Source organism: Colletotrichum fioriniae, assembly GCF_027942845.1.
Source record: "Colletotrichum fioriniae strain IMI 355084 chromosome Unknown scaffold_4, whole genome shotgun sequence".
Taxonomy (NCBI): Eukaryota; Fungi; Ascomycota; class Sordariomycetes; order Glomerellales; family Glomerellaceae; genus Colletotrichum; species Colletotrichum fioriniae.
The window spans coordinates 2,120,740-2,134,267 of record NW_027076840.1 but is presented as its reverse complement, the minus strand read 5'-3'; the positions used below and the strand labels follow the sequence as shown (position 1 = coordinate 2,134,267).

General features: G+C 51.2%; 4 protein-coding genes and 2 non-coding genes across 6 annotated transcripts; 5 read left to right on the top strand and 1 right to left on the bottom strand.

The window, feature by feature from the left end:
• Positions 1-866: 866 nt before the first annotated feature.
• On the top strand, positions 867-2,158 carry N0V96_004420 (uncharacterized protein; the record flags this gene model as incomplete). The annotated part of the gene is made up of 6 exons (XM_053188487.1): positions 867-1,018; positions 1,072-1,250; positions 1,305-1,411; positions 1,477-1,595; positions 1,646-1,822; positions 1,891-2,158. The coding sequence occupies 6 exons, from the start codon at positions 867-869 to the stop codon at positions 2,156-2,158; spliced, it is 1,002 nt and encodes a 333-aa protein (XP_053054449.1).
• Positions 2,159-2,963: 805 nt separating this feature from the next.
• On the bottom strand, positions 2,964-4,295 carry N0V96_004419 (uncharacterized protein; the record flags this gene model as incomplete). The annotated part of the gene is made up of 1 exon (XM_053188486.1): positions 2,964-4,295. The coding sequence occupies one exon, from the start codon at positions 4,293-4,295 to the stop codon at positions 2,964-2,966; it is 1,332 nt and encodes a 443-aa protein (XP_053054448.1).
• Positions 4,296-5,854: 1,559 nt separating this feature from the next.
• On the top strand, positions 5,855-7,366 carry N0V96_004418 (uncharacterized protein; the record flags this gene model as incomplete). The annotated part of the gene is made up of 1 exon (XM_053188485.2): positions 5,855-7,366. The coding sequence occupies one exon, from the start codon at positions 5,855-5,857 to the stop codon at positions 7,364-7,366; it is 1,512 nt and encodes a 503-aa protein (XP_053054447.1).
• A 1,770-nt stretch (positions 7,367-9,136) lies between these two features.
• On the top strand, positions 9,137-9,943 carry N0V96_004417 (uncharacterized protein; the record flags this gene model as incomplete). Its single annotated transcript, XM_053188484.2, has 1 exon — positions 9,137-9,943. The coding sequence occupies one exon, from the start codon at positions 9,137-9,139 to the stop codon at positions 9,941-9,943; it is 807 nt and encodes a 268-aa protein (XP_053054446.2).
• A 2,900-nt stretch (positions 9,944-12,843) lies between these two features.
• Positions 12,844-12,951, top strand: N0V96_004416. Its single transcript has one exon. It is a non-coding gene; the product is annotated as a tRNA-Val (tRNA).
• A 5-nt stretch (positions 12,952-12,956) lies between these two features.
• On the top strand, positions 12,957-13,028 carry N0V96_004415. Its single transcript has one exon. It is a non-coding gene; the product is annotated as a tRNA-Ala (tRNA).
• Positions 13,029-13,528: the final 500 nt, after the last annotated feature.

The following is a 13,528-nucleotide window of genomic DNA, read 5'->3' as shown; positions in this document are numbered from 1 at the left end:
ACCCTCCTGTCAATTCCGTCCAAACAATGGCCTCAACTGCAAGGCCGCGTCTTCGAACTACCGTCCTTGCATGAACACCTGGCAGTCGCCAATCACACTCTCTGTTTTCTCTATGAGGTGCCCCGGCTTCGACGGTAGCCGTCTGAATCCCGGATGCTGCCGGTACCTGCACGCTGAGACAAGGCGAAATACTGATTTGAGGAAATTTCCCCAATATTTACCCCGGACACCCACCCCCGTCCTGCAGTCAAGGGCTCGACTTTACATGGCACAGGATGTTTCCCCACCGAATAAAGAAGTCATTAGCGGACGGAAAGCTTCAACTTAGTAAACAAGCTTCTTTTTGAACGGTGTCTCCTCTTTTGTGATTCGCCTGGGTTCGATGGCGTTAATGTGGGCAATCTCACCAGTTCTGGTTCGCAATTTGCCTGCGGAACAGGGGTTTCTCTACTATAGCCGGAGAGCCAGCGGAAGACCAGCTCGAGGGGTCGATAAGTTGCATTCCAGGAACACAATGCCATTCGCGGAATGATCATGGTTTCTGATCCGTCCATCAATGTTACCTTCTCGTACCTCGAATCTCAGATGTAGAGGGGTTGACTGGAGCTGTGCCTAAATTTCGTGAGCGCATTCCGCAATCCTTGTAGACTTAGTACCATCTCGTGATCACAGTAGCCCTGTCACATTGACGGAAAAGCATCCGATCGAGAGCCTGAAGATCTAGTATAAAGAGATGGTTATGAAACATGGATTCTGGATTCTGGATTGCTCGGCATCCTCTACCCTCGACCTTGGATTCTCTTGGCATACCCAAAAGCTTCTCTTGATACCCTTCCATTCACCGCAACTGCACGCGAACTTGCAAGATGAAGATCACCTCTGCCTTGGCTACGCTTTTCGCCCTTGCGGCTGCGACTCCGACCCCTACCGTCGACTACGCTACGGAGAAGGCCCACCTCGTGAAGCGAGCCTCTATCTCAGACAAGGCGACTCTCGGTTATGCTACTCTGAACGGCGGGTAAGTATAATCGCGAGGGGTCTTGAAACGAAGCAGAGCTAATGGAGTTGTAGAACTTCGGGAGGATCCGGTGGCACGGTCACTACTGTCTCTACCCTTGCTGAGTTCACTGCCGCTGTCAACGAGAAGGATACCGCCGCCAGGATCGTGGTTGTCAAGGGCACCATCAGTGGCACCGCCAACGTTCGCATCGGTAGCAACAAGTCCGTCATTGGCGCATCTGCTGGTGCAGGTGAGAATCTTTCACCCTCGTATTGTCCGCACACCAGCTCATCTCCCCCTACAGGATTCAACGGCATTGGACTGCACGTTCGCCGCATGTCCAACGTGATTATCCGTAACATTAAGTCTACCAATGTCCTTGCCTCAACTGGCGATGGTGTGAAGATTGAGGTGAGCAGCTTTTCTCGATGTGCCATGGTTGTGTGTAACAAACCTGACCGACCTTCTCTCCTCAGGAAAGTATCAACGTGTGGATCGACCACTGCGAGTTTTCTTCGGCACTGGTCTCCGACAAGGACTACTATGACGGTCTCGTGGATGCTTCCCACGCTGCCGACTACATGACCATTTCCTAGTAGGTTCTTGACTCAGCAGAGATGACGGATAGTCGCTGACTTTCGTTAGCACATACTTCCACGACCACTGGAAGACTTCTTTGGTCGGACACAGCGAGAACAACGGTGCAGAGGACAGCGGTCACCTACGCATCACCTACGCCAATAACTACTGGGCTAACTTCGGTTCTCGCGGTCCGTCTTTGCGCTTCGGTACTGGCCACGTCTACAACTCCTACTACCTCAAGTATGTACATCATCGATATCTGACATTTAAGTTACTCTTTCTACATGTGACTAACACCTCATGTCTAGCGGCAACTCTGGAATCAACACCCGTCAGAACGCACAGGTCCTGATCCAGAGCAATGTCTTCAAGAACGTCACTGTTCCCATCACCTCCCAGGACTCCGACATCGTTGGGTACGCTGTTGCCATCGACAACGATCTCGGTGGTGCTTCCAACTTGGCTCCTGTTGGCACCATGAACGCCAACTCTCCTCCCTACTCCTACAGCCTGCTCGGCTCCGCCAATGTCGTTGCTACTGTCCCTGGGCAGGCTGGCCAGAAGCTTACCTTTTAAACAATAAAGATAGCGTTTCAGAAAGCCAATCAAAGCTTGAGAAGGCTTTGTAGTCATCAGAAGCTGCTTTTTGTACGAGATTCGTCCCTATATTGGGATCAATTCCTGGGTCGGGATAGAGGGATGGAGAGAGGCCTGAAAGCACACAGCATTAAGTTCGTTGTATATATCATGGGAATGTCAGCTCAGAATATCATCTTGAGAGACTTTCCTCCACCCATGACTCGTCACCCGATTGACAAGCACCGGCCGCCCGAAGAAAGCTATGAGACACAGCAGAGCACGATGCGGCTTGGGGACTTTGAACTCATAGAGCATTGGCATCGACCAAATCAGAACGTATAACATTGTGTAAGGGTGCCGCTGGCAATGGAAATGCGCTACCAAGGTATGTACAGGATTTTTGAAGGGTATCTTCGTTCCTAGTCTTGTGTATGTCGCTCTCAGCTATTTATGTGTCTAATCATGCTAGTGGTCATGATGTCCTGTGCCCTGACATACTGGTTGAGACCAAATGCTCAATCCGTAGACACAGGAGGATCATCAGTCAACTGCCACTCAATTACGCACGTCATATACCATGTCCCGCGCAGCTCTGCCGGCTGACTGCCAGGGAAAAATCAAGCTCATAAACATATCTCAAACTCTTGAATCGTAATGCTTCGTGTTTGTCGCATTGCTTTTTGGGCGCGCGAATCGATTTTGCGCGTCATCATTCTTGCTAACGACGCAGCGATCGTAGCCGTCGGGGCGACGGCGCCGTGAGGGTAGTTTGCAGACGTTCAGGTCTGTGGACCGGGCCCCTTCATACCATCTTCAGCTCCTCTTGTTGTGCAGGATCTGCAGGAGGTATCTGAAGAGGCTGCTGAGGCGGCGGGAACATCAAAGGCTGCTCGGCAGCCTTTTGCTCAGCGGCCTTTTGTTGTTCTGCCTTTTGCTGGTTTTGTTGTGCTTGGAGTTTCTGGAGGTTCTCATGCTCCTCGACCTTTTGCTTTTGTTCCTCGGGAGAGAGAGAGTTGAAGGCAGCGATGTCCTGGTCCCACTTAATAACACACTCAATGTTCCAGTTGCATCTCTCCACCTCGCCGAAGATAGGATGCCGGAAGCGGGGGTGACGACTCGGCCAGTTGGAGGCGTGGTAGTGGTGCTTGACGAGAGCGCCCCTGGAGTTATGGTTTCCGGAATCGGAGTGTCCCTGGCCAGCGGCGAAGGACTCGACGTCGCGGACGAGGATGTTGCTGACAACTTTTGACTCGTCAATGTCGTGGAATGTGTCCCAGGTAACCGGGCCGGATCGAGAACGCGCGCTCATGACTTCCAGAACGGCTTTGGTGAAGGCTGAAGGGCCGGTACCGCTGATGACCTCGTCAAAGTCAAGCTTGATTGCTGAGATGGGTACACGTTGGTTCTTGGATACCTCAGTGAGCCATGCCATGATGTTCTCAACGAGCTTCAGCATGACGGGATGTCCAGGTCGCGACATAAATGTCCATTGACAGAAGGACATGGACTTCTTGCCGAGAATGGGGTGGTCCTTGAAGTTCGGTTGGTCAATCTCGACCCCAATGACAAGATCGAGGTCGGCCTCCTTGTATCTTTCCGGGATCCATCGGCTGACAGGTCTGAGATCCTCGACATCAATATCGGCGTACACTCCTCCCTCGGCATACATGATCATGTAGCGGAGCAAGTCAGCCTTGATGATGGTGGCATTCACGTTGCGGTACATGTCGACAATATCCGGGCGATCGAATCCGTCAGGGCCGTAGTGCTCTTCGACGTACTCCATGTCGTTGTTGTCGGTCAGAACTTCATACCGGTACCCAGGGTTCTTGTCCGTCCAAGTCCGCGCAGTGAGAATCTGCTCGGCTTCGAATGAGAAGGGCGCAACCTTCCAACTCTGCCATATCTTTTTGGGAAATCCACGGGTGCTTGCTGTTGAGTGGCGACCGCCGCGCTTGGAGAGGTGGACAGGTTTGGGCATCGACCCGAACAAGTCGATGTTGAGAACGAGTAGAATTATGCAGACACAAGCGATGTACAAGGGCAAACATCTCCTGAGTTGTGTCGGGACCCTGTTTCTGAACAGGTTTGCCTTGGTCGAGCCCGTAGGGCTCAATGGACTCAATGGACTCATGATGGGTGAAGACATGTTGGCCAAAGTCGTCCAAGAGAAGTGGAGGTGTTCAACCGAAGAAGCTTTTGAACCAAGCTTTGGCAAAGATGCGACGAGCATAAGAATAGGCAAGACGAGTGGGATGCATGTCGAAATTTGAGGAGCTTTCTCCATGCAGGCACACAACCCCAGAGTATCCTCATCGCCGAGGCGGGGATTTCCCTACAGTTGTTCCGACCAATTCCCCCACTCTCCTCGCCTATCAGTTGCACATCATTGTCACGAGCCGGGTGCCAGGGTAAAGAAGGGAAAACGCCGAGGTCACCAAAAGTAAAGTCGCATCGTGTTCGTCCCGTCTGTGCCTTACTGACGCCACCGCCTTGCCTCTGCTATCTAATTAAGTTTTGGGACTTCTTTCTGCGAGCTTGAGTGGCTGTCCACAATGTCATTCGATACGAGCAAGGCTGGAACAGGAGCTCAACGGTTCCTATTCTCATTCGTGCGGCCGGATAGCTGCCAGCAAGCCACCATCTTGCACTACAAAGAGTCAGACAGCTAGAGGATCGAAGCCATTCAGGCCAGCGGGGATGTGATGAGGACCACTCATTTGCAGCTGGTCGCATTTTGCGCCATAATAGCGCCGGGACGTTGAGCTTGTTCGAGCGTCCATTGGGCCGATCCTGGCCACCGGCACCAACGGCTCTGATAGTCAGGGGAGGCAAAGGCGGTGGAACCTTCCAAATCAGGTGGGCTTGCAGGAGGACAATAAAAATCTCACGAGGGAATTCTTGCCCTCTGGACTCCTCAACCGGCCGAGTGCTCGAGTCGGAGGAGCGGTTTGTGTGTCGGATGATAATCCCAAGCTAGGCCGACTGAATGCTACGCCGCTTGTGATAGCTGCCAGGGACGCCCGGTCTCGGTGCAACCAACGAATGACAAAATGCGTCACGATGAGGGAGATGAGTGATATCGCTCCTACGCCGCTTAACTTTGATCATTTCGTCGTTGGACTTTGTAGTCTTAGCCTGGCTCTCCGCATTCCACCCCGGTCTATCCCCCGCATATTGAACCAGGAACCCCCGGAAGGATGGTGGACCTCTGATCCTGGACTTACAGCGCCACCCCGCATGCTGTCTTGGCTCGACCGAGGAATCTTTGTCAGGTTCAGCTTTGTGTTTCTCTTTTCCTGGCTTGTGAAACTCTGGATGAACGACTTGTCGACACGAACTAAGTCTAAGTGCCTTTGACTCTACGTGGAGAAAGCAACGCAAGGTTCAGTCGATCAACGCCAAGCCGGACCGAACCCGCCTCAGGACTCCAGGAGCAACCTCCTGGCTGATGACTGCCGACGAGCCCGTGCAGGATTCGTTGATACTGAAAAGAACCCGTGCCTCTTTTCCCAAATCATCAAAATTTCCGGAGAGGCAAGGGTCGAGAACACCTCCTCCTGCAGCATCACGCAAGCGAGGACACCCGGCGGCCGTCCTCGACCGTAAGCACGCATCAGTGTCAGCTTGAGGCTGAAAAGACTCCTTTTCACACCATTCATTGTCTTCAGCAAAGTCTTCAACAGCCTGAAGATGTCTCCACGGAACGAAGGCATTCTCGACAGCCACGAGTGGGATGAAGTCAAGCCTACCTGGTGCGACAAGTCCAAATGGCTCGCAGATGAAAGCGACTGGAAGCCTGCTTCCCTCGTACGAATTAGGAGGCCATCTCGACTGAATATCTCCAGCCTGAGCACATTCTTCTGGCCCATCAAAGACACCAAAAATCCTGAGAAGCTGCGGCCCACAGCATACCTTGACGGCTTGCGAGGTTTCGCTGCCTTCTTGGTGTACTGGCACCACAATCAACTATGGGCTCATGAACCTCACGTCCAGAATAGAATCTTTGAAAACGCATTTGGCTACGAAAACAAATATCACTTCATCGCCTTCCCCGGCATCCGTCACTTGTTTACGGGAGGCCACTTCTCAGTATCAGTCTTCTTCGTCATATCCGGCTATGTTCTCTCCGCTAAACCTCTGAGCTTGATCCAGTCCGGAGACCATGGAAAATTCGCAGAAAATGTCGGCTCGGCATTATTCAGGCGATGGCTGAGACTTTATCTTCCGTTGATGGCGACGACTTTCTTCTACATGACCTTCCTCCACATGTTCAATATCTGGGTCGACAATATCGAACGCGCGCCAACTTGGAGAGATGATGTCTGGCTCTACTATTGCGAGCTGAAGAACTTTAGTTTCGTCTTCACCACGGGAGGTGGTCCTTTCTTCAGCTGGAATCCACACCTTTGGTCCATCCCTGTTGAGATGAAGGGCTCAGTCATTGTCTATACATCGCTGCTCGCATTTTCCAGGTGCACCAGAAACGCTCGACTCTGGTGTGAGGCCGGTCTGGCCTTTTACTTCATGTATATTGCCGATGGATGGTACGGAGCCATGTTTGTCATGGGCATGATGCTCTGCGATCTCGACCTCCTGGCGAAGAAGAACGACCTCCCCAACTTCTTCAAGAGGCTGGAACCCGCCAAAATCTTCATTTACTACCACCTCTTCGCCGTCTCGATGTATCTCGGTGGTGTCCCGTCTTACACCGGGGACGTCAACAAGATGCGCGACAACCGCGGGTGGTACTATTTGTCTTTTCTCAAGCCTCAAGCCGTCTTCGATTACAAGTGGTTTTACCTTTTCTGGGCAGCCACATTGCTGGTATCTGCGGTCCCCCGAATCTGGTGGCTGAAGAGATTCTTTGAGACTCGCTTCTGCCAGTATCTAGGACGAATCTCCTTCGCCCTCTACCTGGTCCACGGACCAGTCCTGGGGACTCTGGGCGATCGACTTTACACAGCTGTTGGATACCACAAAGAGACGGAGCGACAACATCTCGCGCACCTGGTTGACAGATTTCCGCTACCCAAGATCGGGCCCCTCGGCTTGGAACCGGCCTTCCTTATTCCTCATGTGATAATCTTACCCGTCACTCTTTGGATTGCTGAGATTGTCACGAGGTTCATTGACGAGCCTAGTGTGAGAATTGCTCAGTGGCTCTACAGGAAAACACTGCCAACGGCACCAGCGAAAGTTTGAGATTGACTAAGGGGAATTCGACGTTTGGGCACATGTATTTCGGGACTGCCGAGACATTTACGGCATCTAGCACGAAGTAATGATTAGTGTAAACCACTTGTAATTGATCAATTAGCAACAATGTTCCACCGCGCAAGACTACCTGACCAAGACGCTCAGACAAACTAGGTGCTCAACGCCAAGTTGCAACCGGATTGGCTGCCACCCAGAGCCATGGACCTGAGCCTATTCTAGTTGAACTTTAGAGCGCGTCCAATATGCAGCGACGATAAACTTGCCACGCGGGCCGCCAGGCTGAGCCAGCGTGCTGACGGGACTGAGTCCGCCACGCGCTGTCTAGTTGACTCAGCCTGCAGCGGGCAAAGTTGGGGGTTTGCCCTTCCCGCCTGAACTTCAATTTCTCGTGTGTCTGATTTTCCTATCGACTTGCAGCTGTATCACACCCAATGACGCTGCAAGAGCGGATGCTTTCCCCAAAATGGAAGTGGTGTGGGAGCTCGTGAGGGGAATAGGACTGCAACTCAGGCCAGGGGTTCGCGCAACTCACCGAGGCAACTCACATGCTCACATGCTCAAAGTAGCGAGATTGCTGATTACCATTGACCACTCACCCACTCTGCTTGAGGAGCTAATCTTTGATCAAACTCGAGAGTTTATCTGAGGAACACTCCATCACTACCTAAGCTTTGTGCATACATCCCAGTTTACCTGACCCTCCGCACTAACAATGCGGGTGGCTGGGGTTGACAAGCAAATAGTCGGCCGCGCTTCTCAAGTTGTAAGTGAGGGGAAGTTGAAAGCTCCAACTTCCAAGGTAGTATTCACTTGCTGGTCTGTCGATCCCCATCACACGGCATACATCTCCCGAACGCTTCCCCGTGTTTTTCCTCTTAGCTTCACTTCGATAGCCTTGCATCCTAGGTCCCCCACATCCCTTGGAACTCTTGTTTGTGATGCAATCGTGATCCATCATCCCGGAGCTCGGCCAGCACATGCTATGGAGAAATTTCGCGCAACCCCCAAAGTCCCGGAACTGCTCTTTCACGTATTCTCAATATCGAAAATTGAGCCTACCTACATTTTCACCGCAAGGTTATCAGTCAATAGGACTAGCTTGGTCACTTGACTCTGCATGCTGCGACCCCACGTTCAACGTGCCGCCCGTTCCAGTCGCTTGTGTCTCGACACCTCGACGCATGCAGACAGCCCTCCCACCTCGCGATGATAGCTAGAGACTTCAAGCGCGTCATCCTCATCGTAGGCCCCTTCTTATTTCTCGTTTATGTCGGTATACGTTGTCTCGACTTCAGAGACTCTGCTTCGGGGTTCAATTCCTGGTTCGATCACATCTTTGCACCGAATTGGAGACAAGACGATGAACTCAAACCGCACTCACGGCCGGTGCCTCCGGACGTGCCGACGGAGGTACAGCCTGTAGATAGTGCGCCTGAGCATCCGCCCGCGTCGAAACAAACACATCATGAGATATTCTCGACGTCAACTTTCAACAAGAAGTTTTTTGCCATACGGTTTGACGATGAAGGCGCGATCAACCCGAATATCATCCCGCATCCTACCATTGAGAATACCTATGTTATTGTTGCGCAAAGGCGAAAAATAAATCACGACAATTCTGAGCATGTGGAAATCACTTGCAATGCCACCTTCACGCTGGAAGGTCTTGTCTGCGTCGATGCGCCAACGGTTCTACCTATCGCAGCCACGAAGAGCGGGGATGACAAGTGCCCACCGAAATTGGCCTACATCGCCATGAACGTTGGGCCCCACGATGCGCGGGTCTTGCACGGACCCAAAGCCCCGTTCATCGTATACGGTTCCAACTCGATATTCGCCTGCTTCGGACAGTTCATGCAGGACTTCCGAACTCTCGGAGACTGGGGCTTCGAGATGTCGTTGGATCAAGGTTTCGGTCTGGGAACGGAGCTCCAGCGTCCTGCTCCTTGGGGCATGATGGAGAAGAACTGGTTTCCGTTCTGGGACGAAGAGGGCGCAGTCTACGTCCACCACGACGTGGCGCCGAAGCGAGTCTTTGCGAAGTTGAACGCGGACGGCTCCGTAGGCCCGGATCTCGCGCCGTTGGCTGCCGGAGACGAGGCTTGCATGAGCAAGTACATGCCGAAGCTGCCGCCGGATCTCGAATCGATACACCAGGCGACGAATTCGCTGAGCATCACGTTTTGCAAGCGCAGCGACCCGACTTGCCAAGCCACCAGTGACAACACCTTTGTCTTTACGGTGTTCCAGCATAAAACCTTTTATCAGTTCCACAGCGAGTACGAACCGTATGTGATGGTGTTTCGACAAAAGGCCCCGTTCGAGATGTTCGCAATGTCAAAGAGACCGATATGGATACACGGCCGAGAGGAGAAACTCGGCGGAGGGTCCGACATGTTTTATGTGACTTCAATGAGCTGGAAGAGGCAAGACCAGAGATATCACGGGTTCTTGGATGATGTTTTGTTCCTCTCATTTGGCATTGAAGATGAGAGGACTGGCGCTATTGATGTCTTGGCCGAGGACTTACTGGCTGAACTTGGGACTTGCTTGGATGCTTGATGAACTTCTAATTCAGCGATTGATTAATACTGCACATCCCATACTAGCCTGACCCAAACATCGTTGAAGGAAACTACATCTGAAGTTCATGAGGAGTAAAACCTAGCATGTCTGTCCTATCTTGAGGTGCTCAAACAATCAATTGACAATAGTGAAACAGCAAAATATGAAAGCAGTGTCCATGAGAAAGCTTCATAAGATGAGGGCCCTATAATCTTGGTCCCCCAGCGTTATCGCACTTCTATCCGACTTCAGCCAACGGTCGAGACCCTTCCACACCTTCGTGGCGTCGGCCCGCACAACAATGAATCCGGGGAATGCGCGCACTGACTGAGGCCTGTAGCCGGCCCCCCAACATTCCATATCTTTGTTCGGAAAACGGCAAAATCAGTAGGAGAACCAAAGACGAGAAAACAATCGGTCATCAACAGTAGTTCGAAGACAGTAGTTCTCCATACAGCCGGAAGAGCTCTTCCATGGACTCGAGATAGACCAAAGTTTCGTCACACGTCAACCCCGTCATGAGGCGATTAGGCGGAGGACGCAAAATGACTGATCGGCCGAGATGAAGTGGGTGAATTGAGACTTCCGCATTCCGGCCCGGTGTCGTTCAAAATCGACTCTGGATAGGTACGGCAACAAGCCCACCCATTCCGCAAACGGAAAAATCTCAAGACAACATTGGTCTTAGTCGTTGCCACTTACAGCCGTCCCATCATATTCATAGACCATTCCTAATCCATTAACAACGACAATGCAATGGCAAGCCACGAGCGCGTCACCATGAGCCAGCCAAGTATCGTTCCTTACCGGAAGCAGCGCTTTGCCCCAGGAATTTGTCACCCATTGGTAGCTGCCAGCTTTCCTGGCGTTTTTGCGGAAGCCATTTCTCACATGTCTTTGCCTTATGAGTGGAATGTGCCCCCCTGTCAACGCCCATTTTCATCTTCATCCGGATTTCCACCACATTACTGAGTTTCTGCCACGCTTGGCCAGACCCCCGACGACGCCGCGACCACTCCATCCTTGCACACTTACGGATATATATACCCAGGACATAGTAACCAAGCGCGCGCCGTTCGCGCGGAAGCACTACGATGTACAACCCAAACGTCAGAATGATTAGTCCCGATCATTCTCTCACATTCACCAATTTGGCGTCCAAGAGCTTTGAGCTCACGCAGCACAATGTACCGACGTCTCCCGATGTCCGGATGATTCAGGAAATCAGTCAGGCTACTTTGACGCCTAGAGATGGGGAGTCATTCATGTCGTGGACGAAGGGGTGTTATTTTGGCAAGAGCGGGTTCGACGATGTGATGCTCTGCTGGCAAGAGCTGGAGGCCTTGACGTCTTTCTGTATTGGTGTTGAGTCTCCCGAGCGCGGTTTTTTCAAGCCCATTCAGTCTCACTGGAAAGTGAAGTACAACGACGGCACGACAACGAAGGACTGGTTCTTTCCATCAGACAACCCATCAGATCCGTACACGTTCCCAAGCTCGTTGGATGTTGATATCTCAGTTACGAGTCACGCGGTGAAGGATCAGCTGGAGCTGAAGATTACCATCAAGGATAAAACACCAAATTCTGAGCTCAAATCGTGAGAGTTGGTAAGTAAACGGTCTCATGTATAATGAATCAAGACCCAGCGCTAATTGTCATCGATGTAGACTGATTTCGAACTACAGCACGCGGATACTCGAGCAGCATTCGTATAGTCTTCCGGGACACGACAGTTCAGGCAGGAAGTGAGACGTGACGGGAGATGTAAAGAGATATATCATGGGGATGACTCAATACCAGCTTTGATTTCAAAAGCATTTTGGGAGGCGACCTGTTTAAATGCTGTGGTTCGTGTTTTACGTTCCCATTATTTCTTTGAATGTGTTCAACAGTCTATCTTGAATCTACGAGATCATTCTTTGCATCTAGCACGTTTTGAAGTTTCACTGTTACTTGCCAATTCCGTGGTGCATATTTATTCATAACTTTGGGTTCAGCTTTCACCAGCTGACAATCTCGATGTAGAAATTCTTCTGTCATGGTTCGCGGAAGATATGTGCTGATCTTTGATCATTATAGCTTGCAAAACCTAGGAATAAGCCTGTAACGTCAATGATCTCTAGTTCGTTGGAGGAAAAGTCCTTTCTTCCGCTCGTCGACGTGGGAGCTAGATTGTTTTACTCCAATCTAGAAAATCCCATGAGCCTCATGCAATGAAAACGAGCCGTACTAAGATTCGCCCCGTTCATAAGCCTCGTTCTCATGACAAACTGTGTTCGAAAGCAGGCTAATTTGATATGCAGCTGGATTACAGGCGATATATGCTGTACTGAGCAATCGATTATACTAAAGCGGAAAACCATTCCCTCCCGGACCCATTGGGTACTGCTAAGCCTTGTGCAAAAGGTGCTGAATGTAGTGACGGTTGCCCGCCCGAGCTCTTTGCATCTGGATTGCCAACAGCCTTAGACCTCAACCACATAGATACAAGAGCCACGATCCATTCCTTCGCAAATTATCCTAGCGGAAACTGAATTTGTATTTTCCTCCTCTATTTCTAATAAAGACATGTTCACTTCGGAAATTGCGGCTGACTTTAATTTGCGTTTTACGATTACAGTGCAGCATTCCATGTAGGTTCAAGTATGATAGGCTCACTCTGTAGGATTCGACTTTGAAGGATGCATATCAGGCTATCAAGCTGCTCCCTCTGGAACGCTGTTCACGCTCGAAGGAAGCCTGCCTTCTAGAGCTGTGGAACCGTTGGACGGGGCTAAGTTCCAACTCTCCACCCACAACTCGTGCCCAACCATCTTCTTCGCTTCACGAACTTCTGCATCGGGATCGTGGGAGCCACACTTGGAGCCATCCACTTCGCAGATTCTTCATCACAAGATGGTCTGGTGGTGTAGTTGGTTATCACGTCAGTCTAACAGTCCGATATCTCCTCATCGAGCTCTCCTCTGTTCCACTGAAGGTCTCCGGTTCAAGTCCGGGCTAGATCATGATAGGGCGATTGGTTTAGTGGTATAATGACCGCTTAGCATGCGGTAGGTCCTGGGTTCGATTCCCAGATCGTCCATCTTTTGCTAGTCATCATGTATGTGTGGTTAATAATGAGCCTCTCGTTGACTTTTTGGTCCTCCAGGATGCTGCGTCACCCAATAGCTGCATGTCAAACACAAGGTTGCATCACCCCTGGCCGTTTTGACAATGACAACCCGGTAATTTGGAAAGCGACGTTTTTCCGATCAAGCCAATCGTTAAGAGATTGTCTTCGCCCAATGGCAGGTGAGAGAAAGCGGATTGCCTTTTACGGTAGAGTGGCTGCTTACACGCGCTAGGGCGTGGTGTGGGAACTCTGTGAGCTGACATCACGCTAAGGATCAGGGTCTGGGCAGGCTCTGCTGGGGTGAGGATAGCCGTAGACGGTACGGATTTCGACTCGACTTTGTGAGTAGAAGAGGCATTTGCTATCCTTCTTGGAGCATGGGATGGGCGACAGAGAAGGTGATGAAATGCGTAGTGCAAATACATGCGCTTTGGGCGTTGTGAGAGCTTTGGTTCAACCAACCTTATTTC